This window comes from Leucopleurus acutus, assembly GCF_964270905.1.
Source record: "Leucopleurus acutus genome assembly, chromosome: 7".
Taxonomy (NCBI): Eukaryota; Metazoa; Chordata; class Mammalia; order Artiodactyla; family Delphinidae; genus Leucopleurus; species Leucopleurus acutus.
This window is the reverse complement of record NC_139150.1, coordinates 83,186,412-83,204,546: the sequence shown is the minus strand read 5'-3', so window position 1 is coordinate 83,204,546 and position 18,135 is coordinate 83,186,412. Positions and strand designations below refer to the sequence as shown.

General features: G+C 42.8%; 1 protein-coding gene across 3 annotated transcripts in view; it reads right to left on the bottom strand.

Annotated features, from left to right (window-relative positions):
* NTRK2 (neurotrophic receptor tyrosine kinase 2) overlaps positions 1-18,135 on the bottom strand; it is a gene marked incomplete at both ends in the record, with an annotated part of 376,408 nt that overhangs the window by 79,157 nt on the left and 279,116 nt on the right. For all 3 annotated transcript variants that reach the window (XM_082842860.1, XM_082842861.1, XM_082842862.1), the window contains one exon: positions 10,105-10,235. In XM_082842860.1, the coding sequence (XP_082698986.1) occupies positions 10,105-10,235 (131 nt within the window). The remainder of the gene's footprint in view (positions 1-10,104; positions 10,236-18,135) is intronic.

The window sequence follows — 18,135 nt, the reverse complement described above, 5'->3', positions numbered from 1 at the left end:
TCTTTTTATGCAGGGGCTTCTCTGAGTCGCTGAGATAGCTAATTTCTATGGCCTTGGTCCATCTTTAACAGTGTGTTGGAGAAGGCAAATGAAACTTTCAGGTCATTTTCACAAAGCATGGACAAATTCTGCATGTAAATTTTCTTCTCAAGTCTCAGCTATGTAGTGTTGATTCAAGAATGCTAAATTTTGTGTGTGTCTGTGTGTGTGCGTGTTAGAGAAAGAGGTGGGGGGATGTCAGACAGTGGGGTAGAGTGGGAAAGAAGATAGGATTTTCACTGGGGAGGTACCAAATTGAAAGACTTAACAAGCATTTCATATTTCCATTTCCTCAAAGCAAAATCCTATGGGAAGAGACTCCGCTCTTAGTGCAATGTTAAAAACTGTGCTTCAGTAACATTTTTGAATTTAAGAGAGGAGATTTCACTATTCATGGGACAAATGCATTTCACAAACCTGGCCTCATCCTATGTGCCCATCCATTTTTACATGTCAAGTTCTTTTTCTAAATTATAATCCAATTCTATTTTAAGAGATTCAGAAAATATGGCGGTAACGAGTTGGGCAAAATCATCTTCTGAATTTGGCACTCAAAGGACAGAATTTTTCTAAGGGTGGAACCATAGCCAGACAGCAATCAGAAGCTGGAAAAATCCTGCTATCAACCCTATTTATAGAATTCATCTCTGTTTTAGCACCATGGCTGATTGTGTCCCTTGGCAATGGACATGAGGCGGCAGCTTCCCTCACTGACAGCTCCCTCCACTGAAGTTTCATTTTGACAGGCATATTTGCCCCATCACTGAGCATTGCTATTTTCTTATTCCTAGTGTCTGCTTTGTAGCTTCATTTCTTCTTATTCCTGGTGAATTTCCTGACACTCTAAAGATGCCATCCTTTCTGAAGACATTCTCAAGGGAGAGGTCTTATCCTGAGCTGCAGCGAGCTGCTGTCTGGAGTACACACTGAGTCAGAGTTGGAAGACTGGATTAGCATGACATAAAGTCAAGCACAGAACTGAGAAACTAGTGAAAGTAAAATAGAAGTAAGAAAATAAAAACAAAAGGAAGCTTAACATTCGTCTGAAATGCTTCTGCAGCATATTAAGGCTAATGGGAAGCTGGTAGGGGAGGCAAGATCACTTATTTGAAACCATTGGTGTGATTGGATGTTGTGAGTCATGACAAATGATTGTGCATTTCAAAGTATAGGTGGTTTTGGAGGCACAAGGTAACACGAAGATTGTGTCCTTTTTAAAATACTGATGTCATATTCTTCTCCTATACTTTTTAGAGAGCATAGCAACAGAGTTAAGGTGAAAGAGAAAAAAAAGAAGAGATTATTATGGCAAAACCTCACAATGCCCAATGCACACCACTGTGCTTAAAGCAGAGACAGAAATGAGTAAACCCTCCTACGAGGCAACCAAGATGCATTAGAATGTTTGTCCACATGCCTAAGCTCTTCTGGGTCAAGATCTGTTGCTAATGGAGACTGTTTACTCTTCTGATATCTTCTAGACCTGCACTGTCCAATATGGTAGCCAATAGCCACGTGTGGTTAGTGATCATCTGAAATACGGTCCAAATTGAGATGTGTGTAAAATACAGATTTCAGATTCTGAAAATTGGTGTGCATGAAATACCTCATTAATATTTTTAGATTAATAGTATATTGAAGTGATGATATTTTAGATAGGTTGAATTAAATAAAACACATCAATACAATGAGTTTCATCTGTTTCTTTTTACTTTTTAACATGTAGACTAGGAAATTGTAAAACAGAAATGTGGCTTGCTTTTGTGGTCCACGTTATACTTCTATTGGACAGACCTGTTCTATAAAAGTCACCTTAGTAAGCTGTTAATGGGTCAACCTACTTCTTGGGAATGTTGGAAAACAATGCTAAACTGAAATAGAGTTAAGGCAGACACCCTCCCTATGGGGTCCTTAGAGGCAATGATTATTCAAGTACTTAGGGTAAGCCACAGTCACGAGGCTATGTGATTCTTCTAACTTACAGGGTCTTCTCTAAAGAAAAGTAGAGGAAGCTTCTCACCAATGCTTACAAAAGTGAACTTTTGAGGAGTATATTGTAATAAATTCAGAGATAGAAAGAGCTTGATAGAAACAAAATCTTAGAAACTAGGAAGAGTGTAGTAGCTGTCTCCCCAACATTCCTACAAATGTAAAAGCTAATTAGATGACTGTGTAAAAACAGTAAGGATCACACACACACTCAGATAGTGCTTGCTGTACTAGAAACCAACACTCTGTAACTTTGCAGTTACATATGATTGACGGCAAAGGCCAGCCAATCATATGTAACTGGCCTTTGCAAGGACTTTATCAAATACAAGATTCATAGCCAGGGTGTTGACCGCTGCCATGTTTATTTTCACAATGGTGCTCTCATGGTTCCAAATCTAACAAGCCAACCATCCAATGGGAAACATGAGGTTAATTTCTAATTCATATACTTTAAAATACTTGCAATAATTTGGGGGATAAAATGGATGGCTTGTGTGTGTATATTACATCAAGTTGCATAGTACAAATGCTAAATCTTTGAAAGATGGGAAACTAATTCATAGCAACTGTCATATTAGAGAAATATTGACTCAAAAGAGTGAATCAGAAGTTGGCCTCCGACATGGACAACTGCAAGATATTTACAGGCTTTAAATATGCTAGCATACAATTGACTGAGACAATTCCACTAGACAGAAAGGAGCTGGTAGGTCACAGTAGACCATGACTCGATTACGAGTTCTGCTGTCACGTTAAAGTCAATTAAAAAGCAGTCCATCTATCACAATGTACATGTTCTAGAGATACAGAGGAGTGAAATGAATACTCCAGCTATGTTTTGTATCAGATGAGACCTCATTAGAGTGAAACGCACTGCTTGTTTTCAGCATTTCTGAAAAGATGTGGATAAATTGGAGAAAAGCCAGAAAAAAAGGGTTAACAGGACAAATTAACAAGACAAAAAACAGATCTCCCATCAAAGGTTAAAAGTTGAAGTTACTGGGAAAGGGACATTGATGGAGAAACTTAATAATGGGGGCCCGCCGTGACAAGTACAAGAGGGATTCTGACACGGAAAATGTTACTGACCATCCTACAGCACATGTGGGTGTGTACGTACACACACACACACACACACACACACACACACACACACACACACAAGCACATGCACTCATACATGCGCCAGGGAAGAATGAACTTCCACTAAAGGACATAGAAATCTATTAAGCAATGCCTGGACCATAACGATGATTAAGCCTTTTGACAAGCCACTGTTAAAAGTTCTACCATTTCTGTTCCCAGAAGCTTGTAAAGATGGAATTGATAGTACTTTCTGCAACATTATATTCTGTTAAGGAATACAATCAATTTTTTTAGGGCAACACTGATCAATGTTCTCTTAAATACACTAACCTTGTCATAATCAATTTCTATTTTGTGGGAACAGGGATTTCACACACCAATTTAAATGGAGAAATGCAGGGGGACATGGGAGGAGGAAGGAATGGTTGAGAGGCTTCACAGTTAATCAAGATGTGAGGACTGATGTGACAACTATCAGTAGAAAATAAAAAGAAGGAAGGAAAGGAAGGAAGGGAGGGAGGGAGGGGGGAAGGAAGGGAGGGAGGAAGGAAGGGAGGAAGGAAGGAAGGAAGGAAGGAGGGAGGGAGCGAGGGAGGGAGGAAGGAAGGGAGGGAGGAAGGAAGGAAGGGAGGGAGGGAGGAAGGAAGGGAGGGAGGGAGGAAGGAAGGGAGGGAGAGAGGAAGGAAGGGAGGGAGGAAGGGAGGGAGGAAGGAAGGAGGGAAGGAAGGAAGGAAGGAAGGGAGGGAGGGTGGGAGGAAGGAAGGAAGGAGGGAAGGAAGGGAGGGAGGGGGGAAGGAAGGAAGGGAGGAGGGAAGGAAGGGAGGGAGGAGAGGAGAAAGAAAACAGCCATCTGCCTTAAAAATAAACTTGCCTGGGGAAAGCACTTGAATGGATGAACTCTTGACGCTCTTTCTCATTTACAGATTGTTTCCCTGTTCCAGAACTGAAGGATAAGCTGTCTTTTTTGAGCTCTTCTACTGCCCTTACACATATTCTGAGACAACTGGCTCTAGTTGCTTCTGGCCCATAGGTGGCCTCGCCTGTGTCACATGCCCACCATGGATGCTTGGACCTCAGGCAGCTGCCTGGCAGGAACACTGACCGGAGTAACTGGTCGCATGGCATTTCCTTCTTAAGGAATCTGAAGGTGAGTAATAGAGACCGTGGGAGCAGCAGCGGGCAGGAGGCAGCAGCCCAATGCTAGGGAACAGCGGAGGGGAGAGACAGCTGCGCCACACCAGCAGAGAAGCCTGGAGGAGAGCCCTGGTGCCTCCTGCGAGGATGACAAAGGGCCCGTCCTAAGGGCCAGCTCAGATCCTGGTGGGCTTCTGGATCCCAGCTGCTTCATTCACAGTGAGGCCCAGTGGTCCTGCAGGTCCTATTTGAGTCGTTCATCTTTCAGTCTGTCCTGTCAGATCTCTTTCCCCTGTCTTTTTGTTTAGCATCTCTAATATTGTTTCAGAGAACCAATGCCTCCTTACATTTGGTCCATGTGTGTGGTTAGAGCTGACCTCATCTTCCATTTGCAAGGATATGCATGTGACCCAGGCCTAGATAACCAGAACATTCTATTCCCTTGGCTGGAGGGCCTGGTGAAACAACTCAAGACAAGCCAATACGAGTTGGCCCTTCGACTTTTGCATAATTGTTGGGAAAGAAGAGCTCTCTTTTGGGTTGCTAGGATGGCCGCATCTAAGCCCAGAGCCACTGCTGACGAGTCTTTAGCATAGTGTGGGGAGAACCTGCCAGAGAATACAGTCAGCAGAGAAGAAAGCAGAGCCAGGACATGGAGAGAGAGAGAGAGAGAGAGAGAGAGAGAATTGCTGATGCCCTAGATATTTCAGTGCCTGAAGCTAGAGCACCAGCAGCAAGGTCTTCCAGGAGCTTGGGCAAATACATTCCCTTTTCTACTTAAACCAGCTTGAGTTGGGTTTTCAATGAATATTATACTGCTCTTATTATCAAAGCTGATTAAGGTATTTTGCTTGTATCCTCCTGAAGCCAAAGCACTCATCCGGAATCATTTTCCTTATTTCCACCTATCGCCTTGAATTACATTGCTACCCAGGAAAACATGAAAATCTCTCTCGTCATTACACACACATAAGCACAACTACACACTCCTTTGTATTACTTGATAGGTGGTATTATGTTGAATTTCCTCAGCTTGGTTTATTAGGGCATGTGTAGAATTCAGGACGTGAAAACGTGGTGCACAGTGGGCATGGGGCTGGTGAGGAGGTCGGCGTTTTAGTCCTAGGTCTGACATGAAGTGATCTCATTCAAGCCATGTAATTTTGAATAGGTCATTTATCTTCCCTGGACCTCGTTGGCAAAGTGTATCAGTTAAGCTAAAGAATTTCAATAATAGCTCTATATATCTGCACAGTGATTCGATCATTTCTAAAATGATTTCTCATTAGATTATATCATATATATATAATCTCATGAAATTATTTCTTACCTAGAAATGCCAACTGCCAATTATTTACTTTTTCAAAAGGCTATTATTTCAATAGCCCATCCATCCATTCAACAAGCATTTATTGCCTGCTACTACATATTAGGCAATGGTTCCTACCCTCAAGAATATGCCACTCTAATGGAGAAGATAGACACTCATGTCATTGATTAAATATACCCACGAATACATGTATAATTAACAACCTTGACATATGCTGTAAAGGACAAGTACAGATGCCTTAATACGTGGAACTGGGAGTTCTGACCTCAACGGGGGAGCAGCAAGGGGAAGTCTCCTTGAAGGAGCAACGCTAACTGAGAGCTGATGGGTGAGTGGGAGCTGTGTGGCCCCGAGGCTGCGCTGGGGCCCTCCAGGCATGGGCGTGGCCACGGCGTGTTGGATGCTACTTTGGGCTGGCCCATGGTAACGTGCCACGGGGTGTATCAGTCAACTCTGCCAGAACGCTTGCATCATTTCCTCTGTTGCTGACAAGCAAATATTCAGAAACGTGAAAAACAAAAAGCCTTCATTAGGTGCTAAAGAAAGTGTCTGCTGAACTCAGATGTTACCATTTCGCATCTCGCCAAGTCTTCCTGTGCAGAATCTCTGACTCGCTTTAACTTACACCTTGAGGAAGCCACTCAACTTCTCTGGGTCTTGGATTTGCCATTTATAAAACATGGGACTTGGATTATAGATATGATTCCTAAGGCCTCTCTTGTGTTCACCATTCTTCTGTTTCTAGAAGTACACCCGAGTTAGTGGAGAGGGGGAAGAGAGGCCATGAATCCTACAAAGCCCACTTGTGGCTGTATTTAAAAAATGAAAATTAGCACACATTCACAGCACAAGGAAAGGTTGTAGGAATTGTAGCTATTGAAATGCAGGTTGGATGGAGCCAAAATTAGTTAACGCATCCACAGCTAATGCAGGGAAATGGTGATGCAGTGTTTTCTTGGCAATTGAGTTACTTAAAGGTAAAGGAACCCATTTTGATCAAAGACCGGTTTCTCTGCTTCTCATCCTCTCTGTGGGTTCTTCGGTTGTCATTCAGTGGAAAGGGATAAATCCATTTCACTAAAAAACAAAGGTCATCCAAAAAATCAAGAAAAGGGCAATCCGGCTGGATCCAAACAAGCAGCTACTCTAATGGGAGAGGCGTTCGCAGCCTCCCACGCGCCCTTGAGGGGCTTGCGCATGCCTTAGGATCGCTCCCACCTTAAACTGGCTTCTGTGGGTCCCTCAAACCTTAAGTCATTCGGGGCAAGTGATGCCAGAATGTACAGGAACCTGACATCTGTCAGTCTGAAAGCAAAACCTCGGATTTCAAACCCGTCAGTTCCTTCTAGAGAAGTAAAAAGGACAATAGCTGCTATTTCTTAGCATGCATAATCAATGCTGCAGGGGTTGCTAGGCAACAGGCAGGAAGACCGTCAAACATCCCTGGGTGCCTCCAATGGAGAAGAAGCAGCCCTGGCAGCCATTCCTCAGAGGTGAAGGGCTATGCAGGCCCTGGAGGCCACGTTCAGTTTGTCTCATTCCTTTAAAAAAAATCCCTTTATTGTGGTCAGGACGGAACCATAGACATTTTCCTCCCAGGCTTATTAGATAGTCTTTGAATACACTTTCAATTGGCCCACACGCTTAAAAATGAGCAGATCAGGCTGGTGAGAGGCAGCTCTATGAAAGGTTCATGTGTTTTTCTGACCCAATTCATCCCGGAGCCCATGAAAAATCAGACTTATTTCTTCCGTGGCTGTAGCCTCTGGATCCCAGAAAGTTAAAATGGGCCTCCTCTCTGAAGCTTGAAATCATTCTGGCCAATGTAAGCAAAGCCTCCGATTTCAACAAAAGTTCACATTCAAGGTCATCGAGATGAGATTTCTTAGCTGTGTGACCTTGAAGTTGAAATGAATTTTTAAGCTGTAGATATTTTGCTCTCTCTACTTGAGATAAGGGGACAAATTTGCTTGTTTTTTTTTTGTTTTTTTTGTTTTGCGGTACGCGGGCCTCTCACTGCTGCGGCACTCGGGCCTCTCACTGTTGCGGCCTCTCCCGTTGCGGAGCACAGGCTCGGGATGCGCAGGCTCAGCGGCCATGGCTCACGGGCCCAGCAGCTCCGCGGCACGTGGGATCTTCCCAGACTGGGGCACGAACCCGCGTCCCCTGCATCGGCAGGCGGACTCTCAACCACTGCGCCACCAGGGAAGCCCTGGTTTTGTTTTTGTTTTGTTTTTCAGCAGTGTTGATTAAAGAGCAAACGCTCATCGCGGGTCGTTAATTTATAAACATTTATTTGGCAAAGCCAGGAGGTTTATGGGGACTAGGGCCTGGGTCGGAGTCAGGGGTGGGATTAGGGCTATGACTGGGATTTAAAGAAGCCTCACCGGCAGTAGTGATGGGAAGCATGCTGTGGACAGAACAGCTGGCTACACACTGCTGATGCTGGCTGATCCTTCATCATGATGAGCCCAAGCCCTGAAATCCTGTTTTAGCACTAGTTTGGAAGGAAATGTAATGTCTGAGTTGAGGGCGCCATAGAGTTAGTCTCCTTAAGGACACCGCAAGAAGTACGCCGAAGCAGGAGCAGAATTAGGAGTGATACGGAAATGAAAGGCAATACCCACTGAGAAATTCTGTGAGTCTATCTCTTTATCAGGCTGAGGCCTTTCAGCTATTCCTACACTGTCCTCTAGGTTTCCCTAATCTCCCAGGATTTTCTCACATTCAAAGATTTCACCTTGTGACCCACATGAAGTGAATTTCTGAAGGCCTGACTTAGCTCCCTGGATGGCCTTCAAATATCAGTGGGAAACATGGCCCCAGGGCCTTCAGTCTCCCTGCCTGTGACACATGCTAGACTAGGCTTATATGTTCCCTAAGTGTCTTCCAGCTCTAACCTTGCATCAGGCTATGAATCTACAAAAACAGAGGCACCTTTCGGTCCCATTTTTCCAAAGGGGGGAAGAAAAGATAGCAGCAGAAGAAAGCAAAGACTGCAGATATAGCACTGCCAAATGTTCTGAACATTTTGTGCTTTAAAAAATAACAAACTTTTTGAGTAAATGAAAGAAAAGAGGAAGCAATTGCAGCAGCAGGAATTAAGCATCCTCAGCGTCCCCTCAGGATTCTCACTTTACACCACTCACCGCACTTAACCTCACATCTCTCTAGCATCTCCCTTCCCCTCTTCTCTCCTCTGTCTCACTCCCCTCCTCCATTTACCTATCTTAGAGATGATGTTTATTTGATTGATATTACATTGCTCATCCCTAGAAAGGTCTGTCCTTTATTCGCCCCAGAGTGCAGCTTTTTAGGAGCCTTTGCTGAGAGTCTAAGAGTATCCGTGCCAGTCGGCTTAGTTCCTTTTGATGACAAGGAAAGCAAATACACAGTGTTTCATCTGGATGAACTTTAACAGAAACTGTGTTTAGTCTGCAGGCTGGGGAAGTTCAAGAATCATTTAATTTCTCTCCTCTGTTACCCATTACACATATATTAAAGTATTTTAAGGCTAAGTACAACAGTAATGGAATACATGTCCCATTTTTAAAAAGCTGTCCTGGTTATAATGAGTAAATAAATGTCATTTGTACAAATATTCTGTGTTTGGCCAAACAAACAAACAAATAAAAACCCAAACTCAATCATGTGAGGCCAAGAAGTTACATTTTATTACATTAGCCACATCCGTATGCATTCGGCATTTAATTCACTTTATAAACATATGCCTCTTTTAAGTGTTTTATATATATTATACTTGGGTGAGTTGTTTCTTTTGTAATTTTGACAATGCCATGTGTAAAAGATATGCTGAAGTCTTTTGTGCTATTTATGTTGATTCTTGTGATTTAGAGAGCTCAGTGGAAATTTTAGCCCTTTCAATAATGTTTATCTTATTGAAGAACAGGTTCTCCTTTTTTGAGTTTACGAAGACATGGCTATGATGAAGGACTTTCAGACTTCTGTGTAAAATCTTGTGTCTCCTAGGGAGGTGGGATCTACCAGAGATGTCACCCATCCCAGATGGAATCATGCCTAGGGCCTTGGAGACATTTGGGAGGGACAAAGTAAGTATAACAGAAGTTCTCAGCAGAACTGAGGCTGAGAGGGGAAGTGAAGGCCACAGTCTCCCTTCCAGAAACTTCGAACAGGAGACAAACTCCCACTGAGCTTGGACGAGCAACCTGAGGAGACAGTGGAGTCTCCAAGACTCAGCCGGTTGGATTCTGTTTGACCTCACTGACCTCTATCCAGAATTTAGTTCACATTGACCGGGAAGAGTAGCTCAGAGCCATTCACAGCCTGTAGACTGGAAGGTTGTCCCTGAGCAGAACCTCTGACAGTTGGTTGTGCCCCAAATATCCTTCCCACTGTCCATTCCTCTAAAGGAATTTGAAAACATCCACCATAGCAGATGTAATTTGCTCCTGAATTGGCCACTACAATAACATAAAATAAAGCATCACCTCCACACCTGGGTGTGACCACGGATAATGAGACGTTCTGGGGTGTTTGCTTACCTTCACTGCCACCAAGATCTTGTCCTGCTCAGGACAGAGGTTATAGCATTCAGCTAGGAAAACTTTTCCAAAGGCTCCTTCGCCTAGCTCCCTTTTCAGAACAATGTTATGTCGCTTGATGTGCTGAACAACTGTAAAACAAAGACAGAATGGACATTGGAATAGAGGCATGTGGAGCTGCAGGCAGAGGATGGGGAGTCAGTGGCTGCACCCTGAGCTTGCAGGCCCCTGGTTCTCTCCTCTGCACAAGGATAACCAGACGGGAAGCTCCGTGTCCAGCCGCAAGGTCCACCCCAAAGGGTTGGAAGGTGGCGGCGTTGGCCTGCTCTCCGGAGTGGAATTATTGTTTCTGATAGAACTAAAGGAACCACCGAGCCGTTGGCTGCAGAATGTCATTAATGAGCTTTACAGACTAGGAAAGGGGAGAAATGAGAAGGGAATGGATATTAATGGCAGGCCTCTCACGAGCCAGATGTTTTGCATGCATTTGTCCGTTATGTGTCTGGTGGGAAAGGCAGAGAGCTAGCCAGGAAGCCTTAAGTCTTTGTTAAGCCCCCTCAGACTCCTGGGGGAGAGAGGCTCAGAGGATACAAAGGGAAAATGCAAGATCTCTGCATTGCTGATTGAGGCTGTGTCCTCACCTCACTTTTCACCTCCTGCTGAGGTAGGCTCCATGGTTGAGCCGTAGTGACTCCTTTGTTTAGACCAGAAATGTCTAGAAAAGGCTGGCTTCCTTAGCTCCTTTCTAAGATTGTGTCCTAGTCTTGGCTCTCCAAAGCTAAGAGGAGACAAGAATAGAAGTATCTGGGGAAGGGAGAATATTCCTCCCTCTCGTTCAGAGCAGAGCTGGCCCATGTCACTCATCCATGCGCCTTACTGGGGAAAGAGGCAGGAGGTGGTCCAGGGTCCTTTAGAGCCCAGTAGTGCAAGGTGGGAGGGGAGTGAGTGATTCTCAGGACAGAGCCAGTGGAGAAGCCCAAAAAGAGACTGTGCAGAGGACGGAGCTGCAGTGTGAGCTTGGGTCTCTTCACCCAGCACATCAAGTGTTGGATCCCTTAGACCAGGGTTTCCACCAGGTCAATGGCACCATGCTTTTCTGGACAACTCATCCCTGAATGGCAGAGTTTAAAAGGACTGTGACTCCCTCTAGAGCTTGGAATGTGCAGCCGACAATATTCTCTCATTTGACTCTCACCACACTGGGAAGCACTCCTTCCTACATTTTATACTTGGAGAAACTAAGTCTGTGAGAAATTCAGCGATGCGTAGCATGGGAATGGAGGAGTTGGCATTTGAACTTAGGTCTGTCTGAATCCAGAGTCCGTGATTTTTCTCTGACACCACAAAGTTCCTTTCCAATTGTAAATTGTGTTAAGTATAACAAGAGAAATAGAAATATATAATAGACTAAAAAGTAAAAATAGTCTTCCAGCTTCCTCTCTGCTTAGTTCACTCTTCAAAGGCCAGTTCAAACTCTCAAAAGTTCAAAAGGAAATACAAGGCATATCTCCGTAGTTTTAATAACAATAAAGTGAATACCCATGAACCCACCATTCCATTGTAAGAAACAGAATATCACTAGTACTTTTAAAGCACCACTGTGTTCTTTCTTGATTGTACCCACTTCCTACTCACCTCCCAGGGGTAACCACTATCCCGTATTTTGTGTTAATCCTTTGCCTTATTGGTTTGCTATCAATGACGTATCCTAAACCAGAGAGTGTTGGGCTTTGCCTGTTTTGAACTTATATAAATGGAATCATACTACAAGCATCCTTCCATGTCTTACGTCTGTCACTCAACAATGTCCTTGAGATTGAATTACACTGTGTGTGTAGTAGTAACTCTTTTGCTTTTACTACTTTATAATATTCTGTGGAAGGACTGTAACACCATTTATTTATCCATTCTATGTTGATGGATATGTTATACAGTTTCTTTTTAGATACAGCTCGATATAAAATGCAACTGGTGTTTAAGGTTCTGTTTTAATAGGATTTTTTCCCCTTATAATTCATGTGGTTTGGAGCTACGGCTGCTTCCATGGGCCTCTGGGAACTCAGGGTGATAAAAACCAAAAGGTCTTTTATGAGCAACATTATTAATGAATCTAAGAATGTATATTAATTTCTCATGCTCCAGTAGCAATGATTGAATTTAAGAGGGAGAAATGTGTTCATTAGGGAGAGTGCCCATATGAAGAGACGAATGTAATTCTTGCAGAGAATTAGCTGCCCTATTTAAATCTAATATTTAACTCCATGGTTGTCACATGTTCATTGGGAATTAAATTGCCACTTGATTTACTTTACACTCCAACCAGATCAAGGCAAGTATTTAACTCTTCTTTTTTTTGCATTTGATTTATACTTTTCCTCCCTCCCTCCCTCCTTTCTTTCCTTCCTTCCTCCCTCCCTCTCTCTCTCTCTCTCCCTCTCTCCATTCCTTCCTCCCTCCCTCCTTTCTTTCTCTCTCTCTTTCTTTTCTTTGTTTCTTTCTCCCTTTCCTTTCCTTCCTTCCTCCCTCCCTCTTTCTCTCTCTCTTTCTCTTTCTCTCTTTCTTTCTTTCATTCCAAGCAGTAAAAAAAATTTGGTGGCAAATAAGTTCATAAAGCTATGGATAAAGCCACAACTTGGTCATCTTCAAAGCTAAAATTGATGAGACCAGTTTTCCCATGTTAACCTTGAAGGCAGTAAATGCATCTTTTCTTTAAGAAATGGGCTATTTTGCATTAATTTGTTTTGCTATGTTTGAGATATAATAGATTACAAGAATGCTGGCCTTTTGCAAATGTACTCCCTCTAAGTAGAATGAATTTCTCTTTTCTAAGACTGGAAGCCACCAAAGGGCACAGGTAACAATTTTGTGTTTGTATTTGCATTCCTGCCAGGGTCTCACAGCTGGTGCTATCCAAACATTTGTTGAAAAATGTGCCGAATGATAATAAAAACAACAGACAAATACTGTTTAGTTATATTATTTCAGTTAACTGACAATAACCCTATTGAGTATGTAGGCAATAAAGCAGCCCAATTCTCCAAGATATCAGGAGTAGGGAGAACAACGAGTCTGAAGCTATTACATCCTTGAGCTAAGAATTTCTTCCCATTCCAGGAGAGCATCGGGGCTTATCCCAACCTGCCTCATTGTCTGCTTCCCTCAATCAAGGGAAGTCCCTGGTACGCTCTCAGGGCCTCCCTCTTTATCCAGCCTCAAGCCCCCAAATTGCTCATAAGTGCCCAAGGCTGAGCCAATGCTCACGTCTTCACCTTCCTCACAACCCCTTCCATCGGTCCCTCTGGGCTCGCTCCCCTGTCATCCACAAGCTCCCTGTATCCTCAATCTCTCCATAAACTTCCCTTCACCTCTTCGACTCAAATAAAACCTTGGCTATGTCTGAGGAAACTCATGCCTTCCCCCTGCAGCCCTCTCAAATGAAAGCCATCCCCACTCCTCACCCCCAGGTTCTTCAAGGCCTGTGTGCCTGATGTCTGACCATTACCCACCCCACTCCTGCTAGAGCCCCAGCCAGCTGAAAGCATCTATCTTACGGAACCATCAGCCTGACCATGTCTGCCCCCTCGCTCTGACATCCTGGCTACTCCTCTCACCCACTGAGCTCCTGGCTCAAGCTTTCCCTCTCCATCCTCCCGATGCCATCATTCTCAGGGCCCGAGGCACAGAGGGCTGAAGGAGCTTGCCCGAGCTGTACAAACACTCGGCTGCCATTTGTCTTGTGTCTTTCAATAGTGTGGCTGAGAGGCGAGGCATTGGGAAGTTTGGTTTGGCTGTTTGCATGGCATTTAGCTGACTTTTTCTGGGAGCAAGACTTCCTTTTTTAAAATTTTATTTTATTATTTTTTTTTGGCGGGGGTGGGTAGGGCTCACCATGTGGCCTGCAGGATCTTAGTTCCTTGACCAGGGATCAAACCTGTGCCCCCCTGCAGTGGAAGTGTGGAGTCCTAACCACTGGACCACTAGGGAAGTCCCAAGACTTTCTTAATGAAGGAAGCAATGCACTGGTTCCTATTCTAGACAGTCTCACTGTGGACAAGCACTTTGAATAACACTGCCTTAAAGGGTCCTAGGAACCCTGGGTTCGTTGTACACAAAATATCCTCAGTGAAGTGAGTCTAAAGATTCCATGATAAATAAGCTATCAGGTAAGCATGTTAAAATTTTTACACGCTTCATTTCTCTGAGGTCAGTCAATTCTCTGCTTCTAACTTTGGAGACCCCAGTAAAAAAAACCTCAAACCCACATGAATAACTAATAAAAAAATAAATGAAAGCCCAGACTCTACCATAAATGGCTCCTTAGTTTTGGAGGAAAACTCAAAACAATAATTGATTTTTTAAAAAAAAGTTTTATAAAAAAAGTATCTCTTTGAAATTCACCTTGCCAAAAAAAAAAAAAAAAGGAGTATCTTGAAGAGGTGTAGGTGGTGTAGGAGCTATACCAACAAACTCATGTGGTCTGCAGACTGATCTATGTACGTTCACATAGTCAAAACAAAGGGTGTGATTAGATTATTGTGCAAAGAAATCTGCTCTGTGGAATTGGGGAGAAATTGATGACCAGCAATAATAATCGTGATGAGGGGCTAAAAACTGTCTGGATGTCTTTATCACTAATGGAATTTTCCAGAGTGAAAATTTGGTGCCCTTAGTCATTTGCTTCCTAAGTACCAGAACTGAGTAGATTTCTGGTTTTGTATTAGTATCACATTACAGCCACTGAAAAGTGTATTTTGTCACAAAGTAGCTTCAGTAGTTTATAGAGATGCTTGCAGTTTCAGATGGTTTAAATCAAATTCCTGGTACCAATATCTCCCAGAAGTAAATATTCCATATTTACACATAGGCTATGGTATCAACCCATCTCTATATTCGTTATTACTAAATCTAAAACTAACAAAACAAATAAATAAATACAACTCTACCCACTTAAGGTTGAAATCGGAAATACAACCTCCCACTTCCTCAGTAATGGGGTTTCACAGAGATCCTTGGCCTCCTGGACGCATCCTGCTCAGAACCTGGACATTTGAAACATTTATTGAGTCTCTAATATATTTCAAGTACTAAGTGACCTGCAGTTAAAAGGAAAGATATTTTAAAGTTGTGAGTAGGATGGTAAAAAGTAATATACCCCAGAAGATAATGTTGTGTATTAGGATCAATCTTTCTGTTGCCCTACAGACCTAAATGTAGGGCCTGCCTCAATAGTTCCAATGCAAAGGACCAGATGCTATGATGGGAACAGAAGCTAAAGATCATTGAGGCTGACTCCCTCGTGTTTGACAGTAAGCCAGTGAGTCTCAGAGAGATGAAGTAACTTCCCCAGGACCACACAGCTAGAAGGAGACCAAGCTAGAACTCAGATCCCCTGACTCTCAGAAGAATGACCTTGCACTCTGTAACACAAACCCCATCTGAGACTGCAGGCAGTGAGCATTCCCTGACAGTAAAGTGATAACAGGTATTTCATTTAGTTAATTATCTCTTCAACTAGAAATACTTGAAACATTGACGTTTATCATCTGAAATGGATCAAGTATCTCATAATGAAGAATTTCATTAGAAAATGGCCAATAAACATAAAATATGAGTGCAAAAAGCGTGATGTCAAAACTATGAAAAATGCTTGAGCTTGATTTTAAATGCAATTAACAAAAATTATTTACTAAATATCTTAATGTCTATTTCATAGGGAGCATATTGAAACAGGTTAAATCATCCACCTTGTAAAAATAAATTTGTATGAAAGACAGGAACTATGCTTTTTGATTTCATCTGTATTTTTATTAAGATATAAATTGGGACTAAATTGAAAATAAATGCAATTAAGACCAGAGATATAACCACACCAGGACAAGACAAAGCCAAATATTCATAAATAATATTAATGATGAAATAAAACATAATAATACTGAGCCATTCTTAAGCACTTTTCAGCAAAAAATCTCAATGTGCATTACCATCGATTAATTTTTATATCCCTCTGAATGAGGTCAATAGTCACATTTATTTTACATATGACACCTCAATTAATTGACTACCTTGTGAGCAAGCCACTTATCCTTTTCCAAGTGCAATTTCCAATGAAATGAGGAAATACGGAGGGAAGAGAGGAGCCCTAACATGTGCTGATTGCTATTATGGGCCTGAAAATGTGCTGAGAGGTTTACAAGCAATATCAATCTTCATAGCTATCCAGTAGGGTATCCTTATTTCCATTTTCAGATTAAAGTAAAAAGAAGAGGATCATATGAGCTAAATAAGTCACCCAAGTTTGTACAATTGGTAACAGGCAGAGTTTAAGTTCTTTCCACTACAACACTCCACCTTTCCTTGGCCTTCTTACAACAGACAAAGTGTAAGAGAAAGTGAGCTTGACTTTGCCCACCTAGGGAGTCATGGGTCGACTTTTATCAACTTAGTTCAACAAACCTTTATTAAACACCTACTATAGCCTGGGCATTTTTCTGTGGCCTAGTATAAAGGATGCACAAAATAATCCCTTTTCTCAAGGAACTCACAACATAAAAGGGCAGAAAAACACATGCTTATACCTATCGTAACTTTTACTTGTACCTCTGCTTCATTCACAAAAGATTTCAGGTACTTTATGTGATCATGCAAGAGAAAGCAAAAACTTAAACAAGAACGGAAGTCAGAGAAAACGGAAAAGAAGGCTAAAACAAGATGTTAAGTAGAAATGCAAACATGCAGATTCTAAGGTTCCTCATGCTTATTAAAATTAAGTCATAAATTGATTCTGAGTTTCCTGGCAGACAAAGGCAGGAGGAAACGAAATAATTTATAAAATTTTGACTACCCATAAGTAAGAACACAGATATGTCTTATGGTAAGTAAGATTCTTCACAGCATTTAGTTTTGAAAGGAATTTATGGAATGGATTTTACACAGGAGATCAATGTCCTTAACAATGTCTGTAAAGTAAATAGTGAGTTTCCTAAGAATATTTCTCATGGCAGAGCTCAATGAGAAATAAACGTATGACACAAAAGCCACCCTCAGTCAAATATGCACAGCGCTTATCATCGTAATGGCATAAAAAGCAATGTCTATGGGCTTATTCAAGAATGCTTTGGGCACTCTCGCTTGTGAGAGCACTGGAATCACAACTAACTGCTGAACAATCATGGACAGTAAGACACTGGAACTCACCAAAAAAGATACCCCACATCCAAGACAAAGGAGAAGGCACAGTGAGGCAGTAGGAGGGGCACAATCACAATAAAATCAAATTCCATAACTACTGGGTGGGTGACTCACAAAGTGGAGAACACTTATACCACAGAAGTCCACCCACTGGAGTGAAGGTTCTGAGCCCCACGTCAGGCTTCCCAAACTGGGGCTCTGGCAATGGGAGGAGGAATTCCTAGAGAATCAGACTTTGAAGGCTAGCGGGATTTGATTGCAGGACTTCGACAGGACTGGGGGAAACAGAGACTCCACTCTTGGAGGGCACACACAAAGTAGTGTGCGCATCAGGACCCAGGGGAAGGAGCAGTGACCCCATAGGAGACTGAACCAGACCTACCTGCTAGTGTTGGAGGCTCTCCTGCAGAGGTGTGGGGTGGCTGTGTCTCACTGTGAGGACAAGGACACTGGCAGCAGAAGTTCTGGGAAGTACTGCTTGGCGTGAGCCCTCCCAGAGTCTGCCATTAGCCCCACCAAAGAGCCGGGTATGTTCCAGTGTTGGGTCGCCTCAGGCCAAACAACGAACAGGGAGAAAACCCAGTCCCACCCATCAACAGACAAACAGATTAAAGTTTTACTGAGCTCTGCCCTCCAGAGCAACAGCCAGCTCTACCCACCACCAGTCCCTCCCATCAGGAAACTTGCACAAGCCTCTTAGATAACCTCATCCACCAGAGGGCAGACAGCAAAAGCAAGAAGAACTACAATCTTGCAGCCTGTGGAACAAAAACCACATTCACAGAAACACAGACAAGATGAAAAGGCAGAGGACTATGTACCAGATGAAGGACCAAGGTAAAA